Here is a 25,640-nt window from a genome sequence, read left to right as displayed (position 1 = left end):
CTCTGAGAACACTAAGACCCTTTTCATGTCAAGGAGTTAAAGCTTGTTACTCAGCTGACACTAATTTCCCCCCTTTTAGCACCTAAGCATTTGATCCCTTCCTGTTTAAAAAATTATGTACCAAAGCTAAATAGTTGTCATTGTCTTCTTTCCTAGGAAGAAAAGGAAATGAAAGGGGTTGCACTGTTTTGTTGGCTCTGTTAACAAACCAGTGCTTCGTTAGGTGCCCTTTGCCCATCATCCCTTCTCTTGACTATCCCTTATCTGCTTTCTTCTCCTCACATTTTCATGAAACCATGGACTCAGTTGATACGTGGCCCTAGCTCACCCCTCGGTCACACAAGCACACCACTGCAAACACTGGACTTGAAATTCCTCCCATAGCGGTCGCCGGAGGAGGAAATAAAAACAAATGCATCAATAAATAAAGCTCCATTCAGAAGGCTTAGCGGAGGGTTGCCAAGCACACGGACTCAAGACAACGTTTACCAAAACCTGCAGCAGATTTTCCCCTGGCTGCCAACCGGGAGCCCCATTGGTACCGCTCCACTGGGGCTCAGAGCTCAGGGCTGCAGCTCCCGGAGCAGCAAAAGCCCCAACCAGCACATCACCTACAGGTAGCTGCTTTGGGCAAGGCTTTATTCCATTTCAAAGGCAAGAGCAGAAGGGATGCAGCACTCAGTGTTATCTCTGTGTGCATTTCACCCCTGCTTTCCTTACAAAGCACTCATCATTTCGTGGATTTCACGTTTTTGATCTCCTGCAGTAGGTCAGACAGCAGAGCAAGGCTGACCAGTGAGATCATGAAATCTTCAAAATCAATTTTCTTCTCTGGCTCCTCATCCAGGGCAGAAATAATTTCCTGGTACTTTGGCTTGTTTTCCTGGCCCTGTGGAGAATCATCAGTGAGAAAAACAACGTTAAACACAAAGCTCCTTTTTTATTGCATCACCTGTTAAAAAACCAACTGACCAAACACAAAAACACAAACCCCACAACAAAGCAAGACACCTATGTAACAATTAACGTATTTTCTATCTTCCTATTCAGATTTTCAAGTCCACACTCACACTACCTTTTCTAAAATTATCCCAAGAAACTCCATCAGAAATATTGAACAATCATCTGAGTCCGGAACACATCCTTCAGAAGATGCCCAATGACAACCGAAAACCAGGCAGTGATGCGTGCAGCTGGTAACTGCAGCAGTGTGCCAACAGCTCTGCTGGGAAGCAATGGAGACCTGTGCCTCAGTAAAACAGGGGTAAAGAAATAAAAAACACCCAACCCTAATGATCAAGACAGGTCCTTGACTGAGTTCATAGGAACTATGGATTTTAAGACACATCAATTCAATGGATGCCGTTCTCTGCCCTGCTGGATATTGCTGTTGCTATGGAAGATGTTTCATCTTCATATGGTACACATGTTTTTTAATAATTGCTTATGAAAAAATGCTGTTGAATATTTTTTGAGATTAATAATCTTCAAAAAACCTCATTATGTCCAATTCAATTGGCTGCTGTTATCATAAAGTCCTTCCTTTTCCATCAAAGTGCCTATTTTCTAATTTAGCACCAATTCTCACTTCCCAACTTGCCATGTGATTTTGTTATTCTTGGAAATAAAGGTATCATCAGGAACATTTTTAGTCCTAAATATCTCTCTCACTTACTTAATTGATTAAAAACAAACAAACAAACAACAAACAAACAAACAAAATACGCACACACACTCAAACCCTCAACCCAAACCAAAAAAGTTTTACAAATGTATTTTTACCACTTGGATAAAACTCCTGTTCTTTTTGGTTTTGAGAGATGGATGGAGGAGCTTTCCACGCCCTGCTGCTCACTGCTGGGATACGTACCTCTGCAGCATGGGGACAACACTCCTGGTATCAGGCCAGTGCTCTGGCAAACCACCAACCACCTAATCAATTGCGATAGGTTTCTTATCCCATAAATGCACAAGGACTTGTCATCATCCAAGGGTTTGTTTCCTTGTTGGTTTGTGATCACGGTACCTTATTAGCAAGAGCTCAAGCAGGTGCAACAACAGTGGTTTATTGTTGTCACTCCTCACCAAGCTCCATGTTCTCACTTTATATTGAGACCATGTCTAATCAACTAAAGATGTTTGCACCAAGCCTAGTGGCATCTCACCTGGGATTACCCACGGATGGATGCACACACAGCAGTGGAACAGAGCCCAAGGTGCTCAAACTCTCTCACCTGTATGAATCTTGAAAACTGGGTTTGCAGCAGGCTCTTGGTTTCAGCTTTGCTGAGTTTGCCCTCAGGGTCAGCAGAGTTGTTATACACCAGCGCAGCAGTAGCAAAAGCTTTTTCAAGGTCTGAGCCTTTTTCTAGAGCTAGGGGGGAAAAAAAGTTACCAGCCTATCAGAAAAAGCAGTGTTTGTGATATAATTGAAAGGAATCTGTCAGAAGCATCCTGAGTGGGTAGGAATCAGTGTCATTTCATTAAAGTTAATGAGCCTGAAAGTGTCTATACTCACAGAGGACCTAGCCTAGATTTTATATGGAGTGGGCCAGCCCCATGCCTCCTGTCCCATAGCTGAGTGCAGGTTTTATCACAGCTGGGGTATGCTGGGTAGGGGATAGGGGTTAGGGTGAGGCCTGTCTGGTTATCCCAAAGGGACCTGCCAGCCACCTCCTGGGTAGGTGCTGGCTCCCAGGACCTCTGGCAGGGAAACATGGCCCAACTAGTAAGCATCAGCAGCAGAGCTTCACACTAGTTTTGTGATGTATTTAGAATTTTTGCTGAAATATTTGGCTGGGTTTCTCTCCTTGCTCCTAAACCACACCTTGAAAACCACACACTCTCTGCTCACAGTTACTGTCAGATCCTGGATGTGGTTTGACTGTGATTTTAAGGGAAAGGTGAGCAGGAGAGGAGACACCATGAACGCTGGGGGTAGAGCCCCTTACCTTTTATTGATGCCAGCTGCTTGGCTATAGGTATGCTAAAGGAAGAGAGAAAAGAGGCATTGTTATCACCTGATGCATGTGTATAGTTTCTCCTGGATGACCTTGCTCATTTCTACTGTATTTAATCCCCCAGAATTCCAGGACTTCCCAAGGGAGAACAGCTTTCCTTCACAGGAGGGAGACCAACATCCCAGGGATGCTCAGGGATGGAACCCCTCCCCTGCAAGGACAGACTGAAAATGCTGGGGCTGTATAGATGCTCATTAAATTGCCAGAGAGAGGCATGGCAACCTCTGTTAAGTCCCAGAAAGCTAATTGCAGAAATACACACTCAGATAATGACTTACAGGCAGAAATCACTAGAGATGCAAAGAGCAAAGCCATCACTCACCGCTTGGGCATGCCTGCTGTAGCTGGAGGGCTCTTCGTGGTGGGCGCAGGGTTGACAGAGTAATGCTTGGTGCTGGGGATGCTGGCTCTGCAGCCGCACATTGCTCTTGTGATCAGAGTTTGTGATCTCTAAGCAACTCGAGCAACAGCAAACAGGTGGTTGCAAGCTCAGCTCTGTACAAGCAGCCTGCCCACAGCCGTGCCCCATAAATAATGGAAGCAATACCTGGTGATCACAGGATCACTAAATGCTTGGGATTAAAGCAGCCTCTGCAAGGTAGTGCTGAGGGGGTCTGTTTTATTTTATTTATTAGCACAAATCTTGCTATTAGAAAACAGACTGTGTGTCACACTGCCCACTTCCTTGCTGTGGATCCTTTCCTAGAAGTGTCCAGGCAGGGAACACTCACCTAAAGCACTGAGCAGCTGTTTTCATCCCGTGGTGGCTGGTAAAAGGCAGCAATCGCAGCCACCTCATCCAGCACATCCTTCAGGGAAAGGATATGGGGTGATGTCAAAACTTCCCAGAATGAGTCCTTATGTAATAGGACACATAAAGGAGACTGCAACAGATGGCCTAGAGAATTAAAATGTTTTCCTCATTTAGTAGAAGCTAAATTACCGAAGGCTAATGAATAAGGATGTTCACCACCTTACTGTTCGTGGATTTTAATTATCTTAAAAAGCATGGGAAAAGAGAACCTTTAATTTTCCATCTAAGAGTGTCATTACTCAAACAATTCAGAGCCTTTTTCTGAGAGGTTTAAGCTGTCTTAGATCTCTAGCGCATTCTTTAGGACTGGCTCATGAATAAAACAGAGCCTGTAATTGCAATGACGCAGCCAAAACACATATAATCAATGCTCATTATCCCATCAATTAACACACTAAAATTAAACAAGAATACAGCCTTAGTAATCTGCCATCAGCTTAAAAAAAAAAAAAAAGTCTCGATATCATGTTGAAGTGATAATTCCCCTTTACATCTGTTGAACCCTACAAGAAGGCATGAAAAGCCTTACAATCCTGGTTAATCCATAGAGCAGCAACGCTTGGGCTCAGCAGCATCCAAGGTAGAAACAAGAGCGAGGAGCAGACCCTGTTGCATGTTTATCAGCTCTAGGCAGAGCCAGCTCCCAGGTTTTGGGCTCTTTCCACTGTCAATCAGACTTCAGCTCAGGTTTTTTTCTTTGTAATTTAACTGATTTGGAGAGCTGAGCTCTACAACAGGTGATTTGCTCTGCTGGGGCATTAACAAGTTCAGGCAAGCCTGGGCTCTGCTCTCTCTCCAGGATATATTAATTAGTGCACCAAGAGTGTTAGTGCACTACAGGTACCAGGTAGCACAAGGCTAACCCTTGCCTTTGCAGATGATCAGCTTTGAAGAGAGTGAGATTTTGGCTGTACGTGTTGATGGTCAGCAAGGTGTGCAGGGAGCGGGGCCATCTGTTCTTCTTCTATCTCGATACACTCTGTTTATGTGTGAGATACCCAGGTGATCCTATCAGACAACTTTTAGCACGTTTCACATGTTAACAATATTGTCTGCATAAAATACGCAACCTGATACCTACCTCTACGGGATCGTTGTGTGCAGTTCAGTTCAGCTTTCGCAGGCTTATTGCCCCCACTTCCTTCTTGGTACTTTGCCAGTCTTCCCCTCCCATCCGTGTACTTTCTGCCATTCAAGATGACACGTTACAAGTCAGTGGGGCAGCGCTCTTGGCAATGCCCCTACAACAGCAGCCAGAGGCAGGTGTGGACTTGCCTGCACTGGAACAGACAAGAGATGGGGGGTGTGCCTGAAGCCATAGGTGCACCCACACCATCATGCACTCAGCTGTCATTCCTTCCGTAAACTCTTAGTTCCTTGCTGTCTTACATGGGGACATTTCCAAGTGGAGGTTTTACTTAGAAACAGGGACACTAACAAAAAGGGGAGCTCAATAGAGGGAGGGTGAAGCCAATGCCAGCCTCCTGCTGAGGCTTCCTGATTGCCTTCATTGAGCTCACCTGCTGCTAAGCGTCCTGAAGAAAACTAAACCTTGAGCCACTGCCAAACCTGACCTTCAGTGCAGCTGAGGAGGAGGCACGAGCACCTCAGCCCATCTCCTCACCATGTGTGTAGCTCCTAGGTGAGCCTGGGATTGAGCTCTGGGATCAGGGATGAATAAAATATTGTAATGAATCCCACTGCTGGTGAAATGCCATTTAAGCAAAGCTATTAGAAATAGGCTGTCTGCAAGGAAACATCCTTTGTCATTGCACATCCAGGCACTCTTCAGATATGGCATGCAACGTTGGTCAAAATCTGCTCACGCTGCCCCATGGGGCTGCTTAGGAGCAGAGGGCTGCAGGGTTCCCTGGGTGCAGGCACCCTGTTCCCTGCTGCCTTTGAAGATCTGACACATAAGGGACAATCCCAGCAGTTTGGGCATTGCATTCATTTTCAGAGTGGAGCCTGCAAATATTATTACCAAATAATTTTCCTTCTGAGACACGTTTCGTTATAGGAAGATTAGGCTTTAAAAAGGCAACAATACTCATTAAAAAAAAAAATAATATTAAAGTCACAACGATAAAAATGTAAGAAAAGAAACTGGTTGCTAAATGGAACTAAAGGGATGCTCCACTTGCTCAACTATTAAAACTTCATACCAAAACACTCACAAAATCCAAATTTTTACACTAGAGATGTATGGCATTGATGGATGATAGGGCAATCAGCACCATGTATTAATACTGAAATGCAAATTATTGCTGCTCTTAGAAAATTTCAGGAGGAGAAGTTCTTGGTTTTAGTAGCGGAGGGAATGGAAGGCAATCCTGAAAAAGAATGACTAAGTTAGGGAGAGCATAAGCTATAGCTGTCCATTCACACATACAGAGGTCAATACAGAGGTCATTCAAGTCTGGCTCCAAGCTAGTAGACAGAAGACTAAATGCATGTGGCATGACTGCATTGAGAACACCTGCAGACTAGAAATAATAATCCCATCAGGCAATTGCAATGTGAATCCATGCAACAGGAGCAGGAAATTTCCCCAAGTCCCAGCTGTCACGGAGGCTCTGCTATGGGCAGCTCGATGGCTGTGATGAAGGAGATTTTGTCAATCAGGAAAGCATAAATTTGCTCCTGTCTAGGGTAGCTGAGAAATGGTTTAAAAAGAGAAACACATGAGAAAACAGGAGGGACAACACAGGAGACCACAGAACATGTTTTCTTCCCAGGCTGACCTAGTTATTTAACTAACTGGCAGAGATACTCACTAATGATGAAGAAGGAAAGCACTTGGTCTGCCAGCAGCAGAGGATGCTTGAGTTTACTTAGCTGTTTATCTTAAAAAAGGGAAACATTAGATGAAGTCTTTTCTGTCTTGCTGCTTAACATTCTGCTATGCAGCCACTATTCTCAGTTCAAATAAATTCAAATTCCTCAATGCTTGCTGAAGGATGTGATAAGCCTTGAACCCACAGGAACAGAGGGGAAGCACTCAGAAATACATTCTTATGTAACACAAACGAGTACGTGTATCTTTTTTGTTTTCACTTTTGCTGCTGCCATAGTGCATTAATCTGAGAAGACGTAGATGAAAAGCTTTTTCATCCCTTCTAATTCACAGCAAAGAAATCCCTGGGGGATGTATGGGACAACAACCAGCTCATCTGTTCTGCATGGCAGCAAGGAAATAGCCAACCTGTGGCCAACCCAAGAGGGAAAGGGGCAATTCTTCCATGAGAACGTGAGCCTCTGTCACTACTCTTCTCAACTTTTCCACCAGCTCTGCCTTTTATGAGACAACCTTTGCTTAGATTAGGTGTTACATAAATAATACCCCAACTTCCAACCCTGGTCTTGTATTAGGATCTGCCCTTTTTCAGGGTTAACCCATAAGGTCTGGACAGCCACAGTTCCTGTGTTCACATGGTTAAAAGCACTTCAGCTTGTTTGAAATGGGGAACGAATCTAAGCAAAACTCAAGTTTCTGACCCTCAGCATTGCATAGAGAAGATGGGAAATGGGTCCCTCGTGTAAGGAAAAGCTGATGAAGTTGGATTGCAAGAAAAAATCGTCTCAGAGAGAAACCTGGAGGACACAGTTTAGAGCATTTCTGATCAACTAATACAAAGCAGATTTAAAAAAGAAAAACAACAAACAACACAAGGATAATGAGTGAAGGAGAGGATAGTAAATGAGACACGAACTGTTGTCATGACACAGCCATCCCTCCCCACAAGCACGGATTTCATTCTCTTCTGACTTGCCTGTATTTAGCTTTTTCCAAATGTATAAAAGAAGGAACAAAAGAACAGAAAGCCAAAATAAAAATTTTCACTGACCCAGAAAATTAGATTTTGCTCCCATTTAGTTATTCAAGCCTGTCTTTTCTACAGCTGGAGAAATGGCTTGTCCAGCAATCTACAGAACTGGGATAGTTAGCACAGCACTGTGCTAGTCCTATTGATAGATGGAAAGAGAGGCATAGAGGTGGGCAGATATTAAATCGCACAGTTTAATATATATATTTTTTAACTTGTGATAGTGACCGTTAAAGACAAGTATCCATAAAATCATCTCGTACTCCACTGCACATTGAAACAGTGCTCTTAAAGGTGTTTGAAAACAATATGACCAATAAGGTCAAGCACAGAGATGATATTCTGTCCATCTTCTTAGTTATTTTGCAGTGACATTTTAATATTATCATACTCTGAAAAAAGTGCATTGTATGCAATAACTTTATTAGGGTCAAATAGATATCACAATATAGATTCATCCACCAAGTAGCCATAAATTGGTTACAACAATCATAGAAGAAACTAAGCTGTTTTAAGCTAAGATGCTTTCAACATTACAGCTCATACAAGATTATATACTGATACACTTTTATTTAGAAATGCAGATGATCAGTTTTGATTATCATATCGTGTTTCAGGCTTTACTTCATGTCAACGCATCCAATACTCTGCAGTGAGGAATCTTCCAGGGAGAAATCCCAGTGGGCTAAGAGCCAGGCACTGGCTATTTTAGCATGAGTTCCTCTGAACCTGGGCTATTTGGTCAATCCAGTTACATTCTCCAGTAGCACCAAGCTCATGCTCAGAGCGGCAACAGAACACAGGGAAATCTAACAATCTTTGAACAGCACAGGTAGACAGACTTTCTCACAATAAGAGGGTATAAAGGAATGCTCACGCTTCATAAGGTCACAACAGTACATGCATTTTTCGTGTTTTACTGTACTGAGAAACAGGGCATCTTCAGGTGGATTTATATGCTGATATCTGCACCTCTGTTATCTTAGTTAAATAAATACCTTTGTAAACATATAACACAGTTACTTGGTCCTTATTCTCCACAGCTCACATATAAAGATTCACAAAACATCCATAGAAATAGTGATTTATAGAATGAATACTTAGCTCGGTTAGATGGAATAAACATTGGTCAGGTACCATATATATGCTACTGAATGCCATTTCAAGGAAAAAACATTTTTGTTACAAAGCATTCAGAACTTGGGTAAGCCATATATTGAACTCTGCAAAATATATAAAAGATGCATACTTCTTTTAAACATACATTTAACAAAATGTAGTGGCAGAAGTTGAGAAGTTCCATTTACACAGTCCAGACATTTGGTAGTATGAAACCGCTTATCCATGCACTAAGTTACAGATGATTAATTGAAATAATAGTAAAATCTTCTGAAACAAAAGATGTAATCAAAACAAAGGCTCTGAAGAGTCACAGACAGGCAGTTTTGAAACCGTTACATGCATGGATATACAGAATATTCAGTAGAAATAATAGTAAAACACTTCTGTTTCTCACCAAAATGCAGAAGGAAATTCAATTATATTATGCATATTAAATACTACAGACTTGAGGCTACAAAATGTTTCTACCATCTTAACACATACAAAACTACCATAAAGTTATCTCTACAGTACGCACTACAACACGGACTCCAGGTCACCACCTGTGATGCACACACCCCTGTATATGCCTATCAGGGGCTCAACATGCCAGCTCCAGCCACGGGCCACCTCCCATCCACCTCAGGAGGTAGAATTAGATCGTCAACCGACATTGAACGCTGCGTCGTAGTATTAATTTGTGTAAAACCCTTAAAAACCTGGTGCCACGGAAACTTGAGACCTGCTAAATGCTCTATGTGTGAGGGATGTAAGAGCTCACACCACGTGAACCTTAAATCTGATTAGAGAAGGAGGTCGGCCCACTCTGGCCGTAGCTCTGGGGCTGGCCGTAGTCACCCACCTGCCCGTAGGAGCCTGGCTGGTTGTAGCCCCCAGCTGGCCCGTAGCTGTCCTGGTTGTAGCCGCCCTGGTTGTAGCCACTGGACTGCTTCTCCATGGTGTCTGCGGCGTGCCGCTGGCCCGAGGAATGCCAGCCCGTCTCCTTAAACACAAACCAAATGTTGCCTGCCCAGAGGATAAAGTTCAAGAATCCAAAGACCTGGATGGGGAGAAAAGGAGCTCGTTACCCACAACGTGGTGTCACACAGCCTGATGGCTTGGACCCCCCATGGTCCTTGGAGAACCAAGGTGCCCCGATCAATCTTTCTCCCCAGACCTGACAGAAAGATCTCTAAGGCATGGAGCAAACATCCCTATTGACCTCCTGAGGTGAATTTGCAAGGTTAAGCGTCTACTCTCCCTGCTGTTTTAGTAAGTCTGGGATTTTAGCCCAAAACGCTTTTTTTGAGAATATAATCAAGCTTAAAGAAACAACGGGAAGATAAAATTGGAAGAAAATATTTTAAAAACAGAGAAATGAATTGCCCAGTTTGCTTGAAGTCATTTATTTTGTTCTTTAAACATATTTTAAACATTGGAATGACATTTAAACATCTCACTGAAACATAAAGACCAATTTTGTAGTGCTCTTTTCAAGGGTTTTTAAAGGAATCTGTCAGGCACAACCCCTTTTTCTAAAGCACTGCAGCTGAGGAAGGTTACAAGCAAAAGATCCCTGCCCTCCACACCCATCACACCCTCAGGTGCTCTGAGCCAGGCTCTATCTTTCCCTTCAGCAAGCTTCTGCTTCCAGATACATGCCTTCCACTAACAGGTTTATACCCGCTGACTTAGGTCAATGCACAGGCAAAACGAATGAAAATACATTCGTGGGGTAATGGTGTAAGTCATGAAATGTGCTTACAACAGAAGTGTTCAGGCTTGACATAACAGGACTGCGAACGGGCAAGCATTTGTTGGACTGCTGTTTGCAGGCTGACATCAGCAAGAGCACTTCGTCTGGGTCGGTGGCAATCTTTACATCGGACAGTCCTTTAGCCCAAGCAGATGAGCCCACCAGCCACAAGAAGGAGAAGACCACTGTCACAATGAAATCCTAAAAGACAGATCAGTTGGGAGCATTATACTGGCGTGTCCATTGAGAAGAAAAAATTTAAAAAAACATCAGAGAGAAAAAACAAGACTGTTATTTCACAATGAGTCGGGACTACTGCCATCACCTATGGTGCTAATTTCCAGGGTTTTCAGGCTGCCATCAGCACCTCCAGCCTAAGGGCAGATCCCTGCAGGCAGATGGCTGGTGCATGGGGTGCTGAGCTGCCCTGGGAGCTTGGCTGCTCCCGGTGCCTGGCCCTGGCCCGGGAGCTGGGGCAATTGAAACACTCAGGTGCTTGGGCAGGAGCTGGGCCCTGCTGAGGGCTGTCCCTGGCACAGGTTTCCAATGGGAAGCATTTCCATCTCAGGCAGAACCTGGAACTGCCTAATCCCCAGCCACCAGCTGAGATGCTTTCTCACCAGCTGCAGGTAAGGCCAAATGTCCCCATTGCACGCACCATGCAGCCTCTAATTATCCCCAGCAAACAAACAAACAGAACAATTTGCCAAGCACAGAGACTGCTCAGCTCCTCCGTTCCAGCAGTGCTCCCAATTCCCATCCATGAGAAAATAGAGAAGAGGTGCAGTGGTCCTGTGGGCTACAGCCATTCCCCACAGCTCTGCTCTGAAGCTCACTTTTCTCTAAATGGCTCTCTGGAGCATCAACTTCTCCTCATCTTGGCCAGAAGAAGTGGCCAAGTGCCACTGTTGCTGTGTGGGTTTGGGGGGAGCTGGGGGAGGAGATGTGATTTTTCGAGCTTTCCCGTGTCTTGCTAAAACAGAAGAGCCTTTCTGCTGTCATCTCCCATGCCATCTGTCAGCACACAGCAGATGGCGGAGGTGCCAAAGTCTGACATCCCACTGACTGCATCACGTCTTGATACCCCCTCCCTGAGGGGCTGCTTCCCCTCTCCCCTTTAAAGTAAAGCTATATGGCAAAGGAGGAGCAAACCGTCCCCAGAAACATGGTTCTCCTCTACTCCCAGCACCGCCAGCGTTGGGGAACGAGCTGTTTGTGGCACCAAGAGAGGATGGATGGAGGAGGCACCAGGCACGTCACAAACAAAGGGCTGCTCTGCTCACGCAGATGGGATCACATTAACTGTGCTTGGATGCTTCCCAAAGGACACGTCCTTCTTTTTAACAGCACCACCATTTATTTTCTGTGGGCTTTGAGTTCCTCTGATCTCTCTTCGTGCTGCCCAAATGGGCTCTCCTGAAGAGCACGCTGTGCAGGCCGGGAGCTGACAACCATCTTAGCACTCAATGGGAGCAGTGCAGACAGAAGCACAGAGCCTGGCAGCGCATTTTCTTCTCAGGGAGATTTCCAGCAGAAGGAATTATTGTACACTTTATGCCTTAGCAGTAACTGAATGAGAAATGAACTCCTAGAGGCAACAGCTCAATTGAAAGTATTTTCTGAAAAATTCCAGCTGGTAGAAATGCCAGATTCTTGCTAAGCTATGAACTATGATGGTGTATGCTTTTTTCTTCCTATGAGGCTTGACATATTACCAACCAGGCTCCAACTCGCATAGGGGTTCCCACCAACCCAGTAGGCTGGGATGCACCAGAGGTGTGGGGAATATCTTTGTTAAATGATAATAATTCTCTCTCACTGTTGCCACACTGTTATATTTTTGTAAACAAAGCCAAGCTCAGGAATCAGTGCCTTAACAACAAAATAAATGAACAGCGGGTAGAAATCTGAGGCAAACAGACCAAAACTAACACAATATAGGAAGATAAAGAGGACAGTTATAAAAGCAAACGAAGCTCCCCATGTACAGCAGAGGGGTGCAGACATCTCATCCATTCTGTGCAAGGAGCAAAACCATAAAATCATCATAGAATGACGTAGGTTGAAGGACTACCATCTCCCCTCCCATAGGCAGGGCTGCCACCCACTACATCATGATGCCCAGGGCCCCATCCAGCCTGGCCTTAAAAAAAAAAAAAAATACAACAAAATATGTGACTGGAGCACAAACTTGTGCCTTCCTATTTATTTTGAATCTTTGCTAGCCTTCAAGCTTAGGCTGGAGCTTGAACTGCTCTTGTTTGCAAGCAGTTTTGGATTCCTGGCTGAACATTTTCACAACTCTGGGTGGAACAGAGTTACGAGTTAATGACATGCTGAAAATAAAAGTGAATCTCAAGCTAAGCTGTTCTGTGGTTTAATGTCTATCTGGGGAATTTCTCCTTGGTAATTAAAGCCAGAGTGTCTGCATACTAAAACAAATCTTGCATTTGAATGTTTAATATCCCCATAGCATGGCTATGTCTTCTTTTGTGGGTTTTTTTTTTCCTTTTTGTCTTTGGAACAAGGTAATTTTTGTAGTTGCCCTCTTGAAATTGTGCTTACAGATCTTTTCAGTGTGTACTGTTGTATGGTTACACCATACTCTGAATTGCAAGGTTCCATTTTCAGATCTCAGCTGAGATGCTCTGGTCTGCCTACAGGTGCCTTTGAGAAGGAGACAAAATAGGAACACGTAGGAGAAAGCAAAAAACCAAAATTTAAAACACACAGGATATCCAAGGAAGGAGTTTTTAAGAGCTTGGAGTATGCATAGCCAAAAAAAATCCTTGCTGTCTTTTTCAAGTTGAATCTTGCTGCTACCAGCTTTGCCAAAAAATGCCTACTTCAAGCTCTGAATGAGTTACAGTCATACATCCAGCTACGGCCTTAGGAGCTCGCTGCCAGCAAAGCCCTTTGGGAGGCACCAACATCTGCAGCAAGGGCACAGTGCATCCAAGGGAGGTGGCAGAAATGGGCTGAAATCGTTCTTTGAAATGCAAAGAACCATTTGGGTTATTCATCATTTTTTGTAACTGAAAATTATTTGGTCTTTTTTTTTTTTTTTTTTTTAAAAGGCAAAGTGAAAGAAATAAAATGTTTTACCAAAGAGATCTCCAAAGACAGAATGAGCAGTATACTTAACTCATGTGGGCCACAACATATGTAAAGAACCAAACAACTTTCTTCTTAATGTGATTACTTACAGGACTCCAAATGTAAAGGAAAAACCTCCTTACATGTAAGCATCTTCATGCGCTTCAATAACGAGATTATCAAATAATCACTAGAAAAATGAAATCTCTCTTTCCAGAGTTTTATCAACACTTTTTGCCTAAGCCAAGTAATGCATTTATGTTAATTGACTGGAATAAAGCGATATACATTTACAAGTGAATGCATGTGATTGTTCACAGATGCTCTATAACTTCCCAAAGCCAAACACAACACGTGAGTTCAACCAAACCCAACATGTGAGTCTGACCAAATCTAGTGCATAAGTTTAATCAAACCCAATGCATGAATTTAACAAAACCCAGTATATGGTCCTCTCCCAGGCTCATCTGTCCAGGATAACCTTCCATTCATCAAGCTGAAAATATTTCCTGCCACAATATCTCACTTCACACTGAATGTTAAAATATTTTCCCACACTTCCATCCATTCAAGTGGTGCCCAGTGTGGCTCTCAGCACAAGCAGTTGGCCTTCCCCATGTTTGTGTCAACAAGGTGAATTCAAAACATTCAAGACATAGAAGTCTTCTCCAGGAATCTCCTGGAACCATGGCCATTATGTTCTTTATAATTGTAATGTCTTCACTCAGATAGGCCTGATACAATTTGGGATGCAATACACTGCTTTACTGCCTGTGCAAGAGAGTTTTGAAAAAGTCTCTTAAAATTTCAAGTAAAAATTTTTTTCCTCTATCCACTCATTTTTCAAATCCATCAGGAGGAAAGCAGCCAGTTCTGAGAAGGCTCAGCTTAAAGGCAGATGTCATCCCAGACTGAGCAGCTCCCAAGCCAGGAGAAAACGCGAGGCTTAACACAGGACTGGTTTTAAATATGAAATTGTGATCAGGCACGGCAGCAGAGGAAAGGGCAAAATCATCATCTCCCAGTCATCACTAAGAGACAAACCCCCGACACTGCTTTTATCCCCCACACAATTCATTGCATCCCTCAGGAGGGCCCTGCAGCCTGGGAAGCTGCCTCGCACCCCATCCTGGAGCACATAGAACCCCACTTCTGGCAGTTATAAGTAACCCTGAGCCACTGACCAGCACCACCCCCTGGCAGGAGCAGCTCAGCTGTAGGACACATAGAAGAATCTTATATTCAGAACAAATAAGGTCACGTAGGCTCGCTTTAAAGACTGGAAAACTGCAAACAGCAGCTTTGGTAACAGGCACCGGTTAAATTTAACTTGTAGATTCAATTACAGTCCATTACACAGAACAAATTAAATCAACACCATGCTGATGCTGTAGTGGATTGCAATGTGCATCCTGCAACAAACAACTGCAGCAGCTGTCAGCAAAGTCCCAGACAATGACAAATGTCAACATCATAAACTGACACATTAGCATTGCTATTGTCATTCCTTTTTCCATCATGCAGGATAATGGAGTTAGTCAGAAAAAAAGAATTATTTTCCACAAGAAAATTAAAATGGCAGATCTCTGCAACTAATCCTCTGCACAGACAGTTTGAAACGAGGTATTGCTTGATACCAACCACATCAAGCAAAGCAAGGCACTATTTATTCTCTAGAGGAGAATGAAGGAGAGTGGTCCCTGTTGGCAGCGTGATGCATCCCTACAATCTGCGGATGCAGAGGTCTGGTCTAACATCATGCACTTGTCCCTGCCCGGGTGTGATACTCTGGTGGGTAATGGACATCTAGAACAAAACAGCTCTCCTGGGTTTTACAGCCTTGATTTATAAGAAAAAGAATACACCGCAGCACTTGCTTTTTATTGGGCACCTTTAGGAATCACTAAAAAGAAAAATAATGACACAAATTGACACGGGTTGCTGGGTGCATGTAATGATAACTGAAGGGCAAGGATGTTCAAAAGTCAGTGTGGAGACATAAATGTTCCGGGAGCTGCAGGTAATTCTGGAAAACCAGTCATGTAATTCTCCAAATCAAAGTCACTTGGCTGCACTCTGCAGTAATTAGCAGAAAGCAATCTCCCTGGCTGGGCATGCTTTCATCTTTCTGCTAGGATGATATCTAATTCCTCCTCTTCCCTTCCTTCCTATCGATGGAGCTCTGCAGCCCTGAACCCAAACCACATGTAACCACCCAGCTCCACATTCACTGTCCACATGGACATCATCACTGCAGGAGGTAGTGGGGAAGCACAGAACCCCACAAACACACACAGAACCCCAGAAACACACACAGAACCGTCACTAAGCCCCACCTTCACATAATCTCTACAACCCTTGGTGCTATAAGCTTAAATCCCCATTACAATATTGAGAAAGGTGAACAAAGATGCTTTAGATGTTGGACTTCTGGATCTCCTGGACTGCACCACAGCCTCAACCACCAAAAATGCTCTTGAAAAACACTGCAAATGCACACTTACAATTAGAGGTCCCCTGTTGTTTTCACGGTACTTGTTCTGGAAGAAGATATAAACCACGGTGGCAGCCAGCGAGTAGAGGAAGGCGAAGACTGCAATGGTGACAAAGAACTCTGCTGATGAGGAGAAGTCCCCTATCAAGGAGAGCGTTTCTCGGCGCTTGCCTTCACAAGTGGGAGCATCGAAATTCACTTGATGCAACCTGGAAAACATCCCAAGGAGCAGTAGGTGAAGCATAGAAAACCATTATCTGAATGAAGATATAAACATATTTGCTGTCTCCCTGCCTCATTCCCGATGTGCATTGATCTCCTGCTTGAATTGTGTGGGCTGTTACTCCTTGAAGCTGCTCGCACACATGGGGTTAATTCTTAGTAAGATTCCGAGCACATCTTTTCATCAATCTTTCAATCAATCAGAGAGAAGATCTGATGTTCCTCTGGTTTGGTACAACTGCCCCCCTTTACTGAGGTTTTGCCATGACAACAACTGAAAAAAAGTGTAACATGAGAAATGAAGTGATTTGGTTCTTGAATTCTTACAATCAAGAAGGAAGAAAACAGGGCTTATCTCTCTGTCGTGGTTATTGGTCATCTACATTTGTAAGCTTGCATCTTCCTTGTGTAACCCTGCTTAGTGCATGGCTACTGCAGCTGTTGGCTTCTATACCAAAGGCTTTTAAAGCCAAGCTGCAGCAGAAATACACAATTTGTGTCAAAGAAACAGCCTGCAAGCCTTGGTTTTAGCAGTCAAAGCCCTACTCTCATGCTCTCACACTGCATTCAGCCACCGAGCTAATAGTTTTGTGGTTCTGTCTGGCAGCTCCTGTCAGACACTTTTTTGCTTTAATAATTTTAATTTCTGATTCTGAAAGAGAAGTAGGATCCCTGGGGAGGTGCTTTGGCTGGTAGCATTGCGTTGCCCCAGATTAGCTTCAGTGGGGACATGGGACCTGACGAAGGCTTATGCTGTTCTGCTCTGCACTGGGACAGCAGAGGGGATGAAGCCAGCAGAAAGTTAACAGCAATTAAAGAAGTTATGATCTGGTGCTGAGAAAGGGTGAGGCCTTCTGGGAGACATTCCTCTGCTCAAGGGCAGTTTATGTGAGCAGCAGCGAGCCAACAGCAGCCATGAATATATGACTAAATAAAAAGCTGGGTCCCTTGAGAGAAACGAAGATAGATTAATGGACACCAGAGCATCGCTCAACCTTCTGCCTTTCCTGGTCCAAACTAAGCACATCCAAAGCGTAGGCAGAGCTTTTTGATCAGCAGTCCATGCACAACAGCAGCTGTCTGCCACAGGCACTGCCTTCCCCCAGCTTCTGCTGCTGTGATTGAGGTGGGACGAAAACGTGAGATGTGTCTGCTCAGATCGCAGACGAGCAGCAGTTGATTCCCTCCTCAACACAAATACAGCAAAGCCCACTGAGAGCTGAACAAGAGAGAGAGACTAATGCCTCTGGACATACAGATAGCTTCTTGGCTTAGATTCAGGGCTTCCTGGCATTAGTTGGGTCTTACTGCCTTTTCCTAAAGGCAGAAAGGGGAAGAGGAAGATTTCCTAGTGGTGCTGTACCGGTTCTGCAGCCTGGAGAGAGGTGGCTTTGTTTTAACCATCACCAGCATTACAGAAAGCTTCTGAATGCAAGATGTTCGTAGCCCAAAAAGAAAGCTCTGTGCTTTCCTCACCTACAGCCGTGTGGGTGCTGTATGGACACTGAATGAAACTGGGAGATGGGAACCTGGCCCAAAACCTGTGAAATCAACAGCGTGGGGAGTGAATCAGTACAAAACCCCAGCCTCATTCCTCAGGGAAACGCAACACCATGCACAGAGGCCGTGGCACCACTTTCCTATTCCCTATTTTCTGGATTGCATCTCATTTCTGAATCATATTCTATTAACATCTTACTCTTATCTTCCCAGCACTGTTTTTCTGGCCAAGCATCTGTCAGTGATATCAGATAGCCTGTGATCACAGAAGCCTTCTTCCGTCAAGTTATTTTTGTTCACTAGCTTTTCCCTTTTAGATTTCTTCAGCCTCTGAGAGGATGTGCAGTAATTGGTGCCTCTTGTGGCCACTGCACCTCTGCCCAAACAACCGAGATCTCAACTGAGCAAAGGGCCCCAAAATAGGCTGTGACATAGACCTGGGAAGAGAGGATGCTGGCTTTCAAGACGCATTTGAGAAGTTCCTTTCAGACTGGGGAGGATCAGTGATAGAAATTCCAGTTTTAGTAATCATGCCTGCTTTGATCTGGAATGGCATCCCAGAGGGGAAGCTCCAATTTTCCCACCAAAGCTGCTGAGTCAACCTCTATGGGGGCACGATCGCCTGGTGGTGACTCACAAAAAATTAATTGCATCTACATCTTTGCCTCCCACTTTCTCCTTCTTCTGCCTCTCATATCCTCTGACTTAATCTTCATTCATTTTCTCTCATCTCCAATTCTTCACAACCCACCTTCTCCTCAGAGCCATCCTTGGCCAGCGTCCTCCTTCTGCTGCTTTTCTGCCTCCAGTACCACCCCTGCATTTCATTCTCACCTCCCCATTTCCTGGGCAATACTGGGAGCCCTCAGAACGACTCTTTGCAATCACACTCTCTGCTCTTCATTAACATCTGAGCAATACTGTTGGGCTGTGTTAGCAGAAGTGATTGTTATCGATTGACAAGTTAGGCAAATAAAGAGCACTACAGTAATGTATTTATCTATTTAGGGGAAAAAGTAATGAAATCCTTTCCCCCTTTGCAAATTCTCCCAAAACTGCTGGACAGTGCTATCTGCCCTGTGCTGTGTTGCTATTAATTCAGAAATGAAGCTGATAATTCAGGAATGTGACCTTGCAGCCTGCACAGAGCAGAGCAGCACAGAAGCCATCCTTGCTGCTCACCATTGATACCAACCCTTCACCTGCTGGGTCTCTCTGTCAACAACAGCCACCAATGCCAGGCTTTCCAGGCCTGAATTCCCCCAGATCCACATGAATCTGAAGCAAAGTCCACCAGAGGCTGTTGAGTTGCACTGATGAAGTCCTGGTAACTAAGGGCTTATGAGATCTATTCTATCACTTGGCAAACTTTCTGCTGCTGTGGGAAATATGACAAGACAACTGTATTGTCTGGCTTGACAAGACCAAAAGAGGGTAGGAATATTTTACTGTGGGGAAAAAAAGGATTTTTACATTGTTCCACTACAGCAAAGAGTGGGTTGGCTCTCAGACACTAATTACCTGTGAGCTGAAGACAATGCATGAAGCCAGGCACACTGAACAATGCTACAGCTGGAACGTGTGCGTGGGGGAGCATGAGCTGTGCTCTCTCTGTACCAGCGTGAGGTTGTCTTTCCTTCCTGAACTTCCTCAGTGCAAGTCTCATGGGAATTTGCTTTTAATTATGGTCCCCCTCTTTTCCAGAGCCATCTAGCTTTACCAACAGGCACAGGATGAGAGCCAAAGCAGGAGAGCACACACTGAGCATTCCAATCTCCCCTGACTGAAGAAATCTCTTTTAGCAGTGCTTAGCCTTGAAGCCAACAGAACATGCAATTAATGGTAAGTACGTGCTCAAGTATTATTGATGAACAGGCACAGATTTCCCCTCCTGAGGTTTGATCAGTGCCTGGATTAATAAAGACCAGATAAAGTTCTGCTTCTGAAAATTCTCAATGGGGGTTACTGTTTCTCCATTCCTTTACTAGGATGTGGTGAAAGAAATACAAGTAAAAAAAATCAAGTTTTGGCAGATTGTCCTATTTTCTCCAAATAGCATCTTGTAATCCACCCCCCGACTCGTCCATGACACACTTGAACAAAATCTGTAACACCCACACACGCACTTGCAAAAATGCAAAGATCCATTATCCTTGCATTGGGCTTTATTTCCCCCTCGCTTGTTTCTAGGAGTCACACTGTCCACTGTATTTACTGTCTGAAAAGCAATCAGAGAAATACATTACTGGAAATGAGTTACTGCAAGTAGTGACTGTGGAGGGATCTGTTGTGAAATGTTTATCTTGGCTGATAATCTCCAAAACAAGGGACAAATGAGGTTTCAGAATACAGTAGGGAAAAGCTGAAATGCGCAGGGCCCAGCAGCTCTTGTGAGACATGAACGTGACGGGGATTTTTGTTTTGCTCTGGGATACAAAGTGATGTTTACTATTCAGACAACAGTAGAAATCTGTCTGAGAAGAATAGGCTTGCGCTTGGGCAGGGGAAAACATGAGGTACAGAATGCTCACCTGCCACAACAGACATCCCAGCCCTGCCTGGCATTGCCAGGAGGTTTCACACACATCCTGAACACATTTATCCCTAACTTTTCCCCTGATAGCTGAACATTCTAATGATCCCCCATTTGTCACAGCTCTCTTCAGTGACTTACACCCACCTAGATGTAAGTCTAGAGCAGGCACTGCTCAAAACCCAGATGATGCTACCAGGAAGCCAACCAGTAAAACTCCACCGACCTACATTCTTTTCTGGTTTATGTCCAGTTAAAATACTGGAAAACATTCACCCCTCTCTGTTTTCAATCTAAGTTGTCAGGCTCCCAGCCCTCTCTCACACATAGCTGTCGTGCAAACATTTGGCCAGTGCTGTTTTGCTGGAGTGCTGTTTTTAATAGGACAAGCTGTCAGCCACAGTTGCTGTCTCAACACAGCATGCTGCTGCCTACCCAGAGCAGCATGGCATTCACATCCTCTGCTCCTTCCATCTCCATTCTTCACCTCCTACCTCTTCTCTCATTAGCACAGTGAGGTTCTGCAAGTGTTCAGGTCTCCACGAAGCAAAAGACCAGAACTGTGTGGAGGATGGGGTATAAAGGCTTGGGCGCAGGGAGAACCCTAGTACAACAGAGCCCTGTCCCTGCAGGTAGCACGTCTGGAAGGTCAACTGTATCCTAGGCTGCATCGACAGAGGGGCAGCCAGAAAGGAGAGGGAAGGGACGGGGATTGTCCCCTTCTGCTCTGCCCTTATGAGGCTCGCAGTACAGGAGGGATGAGGAGCTGTTAGAGTGGTTCCTACGAAGAAAGGTTGAGGGAGTTGTGTTCATTCAGCCCGGAGAAGGCTCTGGGGAGACTTCACTGCATCCTTCCAGAACTTGAGGGGAGCTTTCAAACAGGAAGGGAAGTGCCTTTTAACACAGTCTACTAATAGTAGGGCAAGGGAGGATGGCTTTAAGCTAAAAGAGAGATTTAGGTTAGATGTTAGGAAGAAGTTCTTTACTTGGACAGTGGTGAGGCAGTGGCACAGCTGCCCAGAGCTATGGGTGCCCATCCAGGAGGCATTCAAGGCCAGGCTGGATAGGGCCCTGGGCAGCCTGAGCTATTGGGGGGCAGGCCTGTCCCCAGCAGGGGCTAAAAATGGGTGGGCTTTAAGTTCCCTTCAATCCAACCATTCTATGATTCTATGAAATCTCTTGGAAAACATCTCACAGAGTAGCATTGTCCCATGCTCCCGCAGGGAGACACAGCAGTGCACCTCCCCAGACTGCACCCGTAACAGGAATTCAAGCCCTACTACTCCATCGTAACACCAAAAAGGAAATAGTGTCTCATTATAGAACACACACTGCTGCAAGTACTCACAACGCTGAGTGGGTGATCCCAGCCCCAATTCCAAGCCTACATCCAGACCCAGATTTATTTCCCAAGATACTTTCACAGCTCTCCTCAAGCACATGCTTCTCCTTCCCATGCAAACAGAGCACAGCACTCAGACATCCTCCACCAGACTGTGCCAACCCAAACATCTCCTCACACTGGGCTTTGTGGCACAGACCGGTAGGGTTGCAGATCTGATGATTCGTGGGCAGAGGGTGCACCAACCCTGTGGGTATTCTTTTGGAGCAACACAGGAGCCAACACACTCTGCTGCTGCTGCCCTTTGCCCTGTGAGAAGTAAGGTTCACGTACAGTTTAATCTATGTCTGTAAGTCCTGAAAGCAGAAGTTTCGTCTTCAGGGCCAGCTGAGATAAATACACACACAAGAGCAATTACAGAAGCAGCAGCAGCATCCATTCCTTCGTACTGTATTTTCACACCAACGCTGTATTTTAACTATAATTTTCCCAAGCATGTTGTCTTAAGGCACTTGAGGCAATCAAATTCTTTCCTCCGTAGAGTTTTACAGCACATCTCCAGCAGAACTCCCAGCCAAGGCATTTTCATTCCAAGCACTTTTCTGAGGGACCCTACGGTCCCAGGTAAACCTTCAGGGCTGCTGCACAGCGCATGCAGATTTGGGAGCAGGGGGAGGATGTGCATTTGATGGCTGCCACGTGGGCATGGGATCAGATGGCAAACAGAGGAGAGCCAAAGGGTTTCTACTTTGGTTGCTTCTGCACTGGCAGCATGAAAATGGGTGAAAAGAAAATTGCGAGGGAAGTTGTAAAAAGCCTGGCTTACAGAAAAGGCTTTTGTGACATGCACAGATAAAATGACATCACCATACAATGCTGTAGAGGCTATTCATGAATATATATTAAAAATTCAAATTGGGAAGAAGCTGCATATATTAAGAAACCAAAGAATGACTTCCACTTTAAGATCAAATTATGGTTGAAGTATTAAAGAATTTTTCTGACACCAAAACAGTGTTAAGCATAAAATACAGCATCTATGAAGCCAAATAAGCCAGTCTGGATCAATACCATCCACATTCATCAAGACTCCAATTGCTTTGTGTGCCAAAATAAAAGCTTCTACGACTTAATGAAGATTTAAGCAGCACCATTCTCCCTCTTCTGCAGCAGACACCTTCTCCAGAAAGTTGCTTCCACTTTCCTTCTCCATCTGAATTTTTCCCTATTAAAAATTCATTGAAAGTTGAAGAGAAATGTATTTGTTGAACACACCTGGATCACCTTTTCCCAGGGCTGGCAGACAATGTAAAAGCAAAAAACTCTAACAAAGCCAAGGTTCACCTGGTAGAGTTCAGAGCTCAGCCTGATTATGGACCTGATCCCTGCAGACACCTGACCAAGGTCTTGCATGCTCAACCACTAGGGATCCACAAGCCAGGGCCATTCCTTAAACATCTCAGTTAATGCAGTGTTCATAGATGGATCGATTGCAGAGTCAGAAGGGACCACTGCAGTTGTGCTGCTCAGCCTCCTAGCCAGTGAACTGCACTCGATAATCTCCTCAGTTCATTTGAGCTAAAGGCACACAGCTTTCCAGGGCTACCAGGAGCTGAAGGAAGGAGACTGCTCCATTCCAGGTCGGAATGGGTCACATACAGTTGAACCAACTCTGATCTGTTCCTGGCAGCTCAACAAAACCCACCTGGAAACCAGGGCATCTGCATTTTGGCACTGAGTTCACCTAAAGCTGGTACAACTTCCATGGGTAGATAGTAGCAAGAAGTGCTAGGAAACCTCACTTGGTTTCGCAGGAGCATCTTTTGTGTATTGAACACACTCAAAATGAAATAGGAAGTGAGATGACTTTATCCCTTCCTGTTTCTCACCCTACACTGGTAATGCAGTCCCTGAAATGTCAAACATACTCAAGACCACAATGTCCGTGCTACCTAACAGGATGGAAGTCCTCTCCAAACCTCTCCCAGAAAGCAGGAGTCCTATTCATCCCAATGATCAGCAGCTCCTCACTTCCCACCTGAAAAAAATGTTTAATCTTTTAGTGAAAATGCTTTTCATTGAATTCCGAAGCAAGATTTACTGCAAATGCATAAAGAAAATTGAAGACTGGTACGTTCTGGCAAAAAAGTGTGCTAACATTAACAGAGGCTTTTTCCAAAGAAAGATTGCTGCAAAGCACAGAGTTAGCTACTTTCTCCTTAGTAGTCATCTGTAGCTTCTAAGTAGGCAATTTTGGTCTGGTTGTCATATCTCAGAAGGATAAGCCTGCCCACTGCATGCAGATGAGGTGTACACTTTCAAGGGTACTCAATGGAAATATCTTCATTCAAAAGAGATTCTCAGAGAGTGAATGAAAAGCTTCCACAAAACACAATTTCCTTTTCCTTCAGACATAGGGATTACTTCCAGAGACAGCTTTAGTAGCATGCTGGAAACATAACTGGTGATTTAAAATAAAAGGCAAAGCAGCATTTGTTTTGCTCAGTGCTGCAGAGCAAAGGCATGTACAGGCATCTCACTTCATCAAGTTTTTCTATGAGCACCACCACTCTGTCCCATTGACCTATGTGCTCAGCCCTCCCAGCACATATACACATGTATACGTGTATACCCTAACCATGCTAAGTACGTGACATGAAGCTTTATGTAGCAAAAGTCTTCAGTACAGACACTTTGCCACAGTGCTCTTCTGAATCTTTCCAAGCTCCCTGTCTGTTGGAACTAAACAGCATGGAATCCATCCATGCCAATCAGTGGAAACTTGCTAAGCTGTCCTGTTGAGCCCTACATATTGATGTTTAGTTGCTTAAGGCTCTCAGCACTTACCAGCTAGCCAAGGTCTGGCTGTGCACCTCCTAGGAGAAGGAAACCAATGTCCTCACACTCATGGCAGTGGAAGGAGAGCAGCTGCTCATGCAGCTGGATGCTCCTCTACATCCCAAACCCTGCTGGAAGGTGCAGCTCTAAAAGCAGCACTCAAGTATTTTGCTGCTTCGGTGCCACTGCTGACTGCTGTGACAGCATGGCCGTGTCAGCTGCTCAGCACATCCCTTCTTCCTCCCACACCTGCTCCAGTTGTCAGCCGGTAACCAGAGAACTGAAGGCATTGAAAAAGGAAATGCCACGTGAACACAGACTGATTCAGACAACTGTGGGAAATTCATCAAACCTACACAAAGCCTGCGTGTCCATGCAGGAAGACAGGTTTCAGGATCACAGTCCTGATGAGGGAGGCTGAGCTTAAAGCCTGTCTGCTTTTTGCCAAGGGCATCAACTGCTCTGACAAGAGACACTGCCTTTCCCAACCAAGGCCACTTCTGCGTTCAGAACATCCCCTCTTCAATCAGTGAAAGGAGCACTGGAGACGAGTAGAAAGATCAAATTCATGAAGAAATCATGAAAGTATCTTCCTTCTCACTCACAGATTGCAGGTATATCCATCCAACTGTACATGCCACACACCACCATCACTACCCCATCTTTGGGGGTGCTCAAGACCAGGTTGGATGCGGTTCTGGGCAGCCTGATCTGGTGAGTGGCAACCAACCCACAGCATTGGGTCAGAACTAGGTGATATTTAGAATCCCCTAATTCCCTGAGCCTATGATCCCTGCTTGCTTCAAAATTCAATGAAAAGCATTTTCACTAATAGATTAAACATCTGTTTCAGCTGGGAAGTGAGGAGATGCTGATCATTAGGATGAATAGGCCTTCTGGGAGAGGTTTGGAGAGGACTTCCATACCTGTTAGGTAGCACGGGCATTGTAGTCTTGAGCATGTTTGACATTCCTGCTCAGACCACACCAGCCACAGCTGAGCCATTCCAGCAGTTCAAGGGCCACCTACAGCTGCAATCCCAGCTGGATCCCTTCTGCAAATACCTCCAGGTTTGCAGCACGTGCTGCAATTACTCA

The 25,640-nt window shown here is 44.7% G+C and overlaps 2 protein-coding genes across 3 annotated transcripts in view; both read right to left on the bottom strand.

Moving 5' to 3' along the window:
* Positions 1-622: 622 nt before the first annotated feature.
* SNTN (sentan, cilia apical structure protein) lies at positions 623-3,529 on the bottom strand. Its single transcript, XM_019619986.2, has 4 exons — positions 3,343-3,529; positions 2,952-2,986; positions 2,235-2,374; positions 623-889 (listed from the first exon to the last, which is right to left on the bottom strand). Exons 1-4 carry the CDS (start codon positions 3,441-3,443, stop codon positions 731-733), a joined length of 435 nt encoding a protein of 144 aa, XP_019475531.1. The 5' UTR covers positions 3,444-3,529; the 3' UTR covers positions 623-730.
* Positions 3,530-7,904: 4,375 nt separating this feature from the next.
* The window catches only part of SYNPR (synaptoporin), a 78,727-nt gene continuing 60,991 nt past the window's right edge, over positions 7,905-25,640 (bottom strand). The window contains exons 3-5 of one of the 2 annotated variants that reach the window (XM_003210163.5): positions 16,119-16,317; positions 10,528-10,719; positions 7,905-9,822 (exon numbers count right to left, since the gene is read on the bottom strand). In XM_003210163.5, the coding sequence (XP_003210211.1) occupies positions 9,556-9,822; positions 10,528-10,719; positions 16,119-16,317 (658 nt within the window). In that variant the 3' untranslated portion in view covers positions 7,905-9,555. The remainder of the gene's footprint in view (positions 9,823-10,527; positions 10,720-16,118; positions 16,318-25,640) is intronic. The other variant, XM_085236007.1, reaches the window with a different exon arrangement.

This window comes from Meleagris gallopavo, chromosome 14, assembly GCF_905368555.1.
Source record: "Meleagris gallopavo chromosome 14, MGAL_WU_HG_1.1, whole genome shotgun sequence".
Taxonomy (NCBI): domain Eukaryota; kingdom Metazoa; phylum Chordata; class Aves; order Galliformes; family Phasianidae; genus Meleagris; species Meleagris gallopavo.
The sequence above is the reverse complement of the archived record's forward strand: the minus strand, read 5'-3'. Positions and strand labels throughout refer to the sequence as shown.

Excerpts from the sequence above, each read along its gene's own strand:
- SNTN (XM_019619986.2), bottom strand. The coding sequence starts at position 3,443 with ATGTGCGGCTGCAGAGCCAGCATCCCCAGCACCAAGCATTACTCTGTC. Across the intron at positions 2,987-3,342 it reads ACAGCAGGCATGCCCAAGCG|CATACCTATAGCCAAGCAGC; the intron begins GTGAGTGATGGC and ends CTCTTCCTTTAG. Across the intron at positions 890-2,234 it reads AGTTTTCAAGATTCATACAG|GGCCAGGAAAACAAGCCAAA; the intron begins GTGAGAGAGTTT and ends GATTCTCCACAG.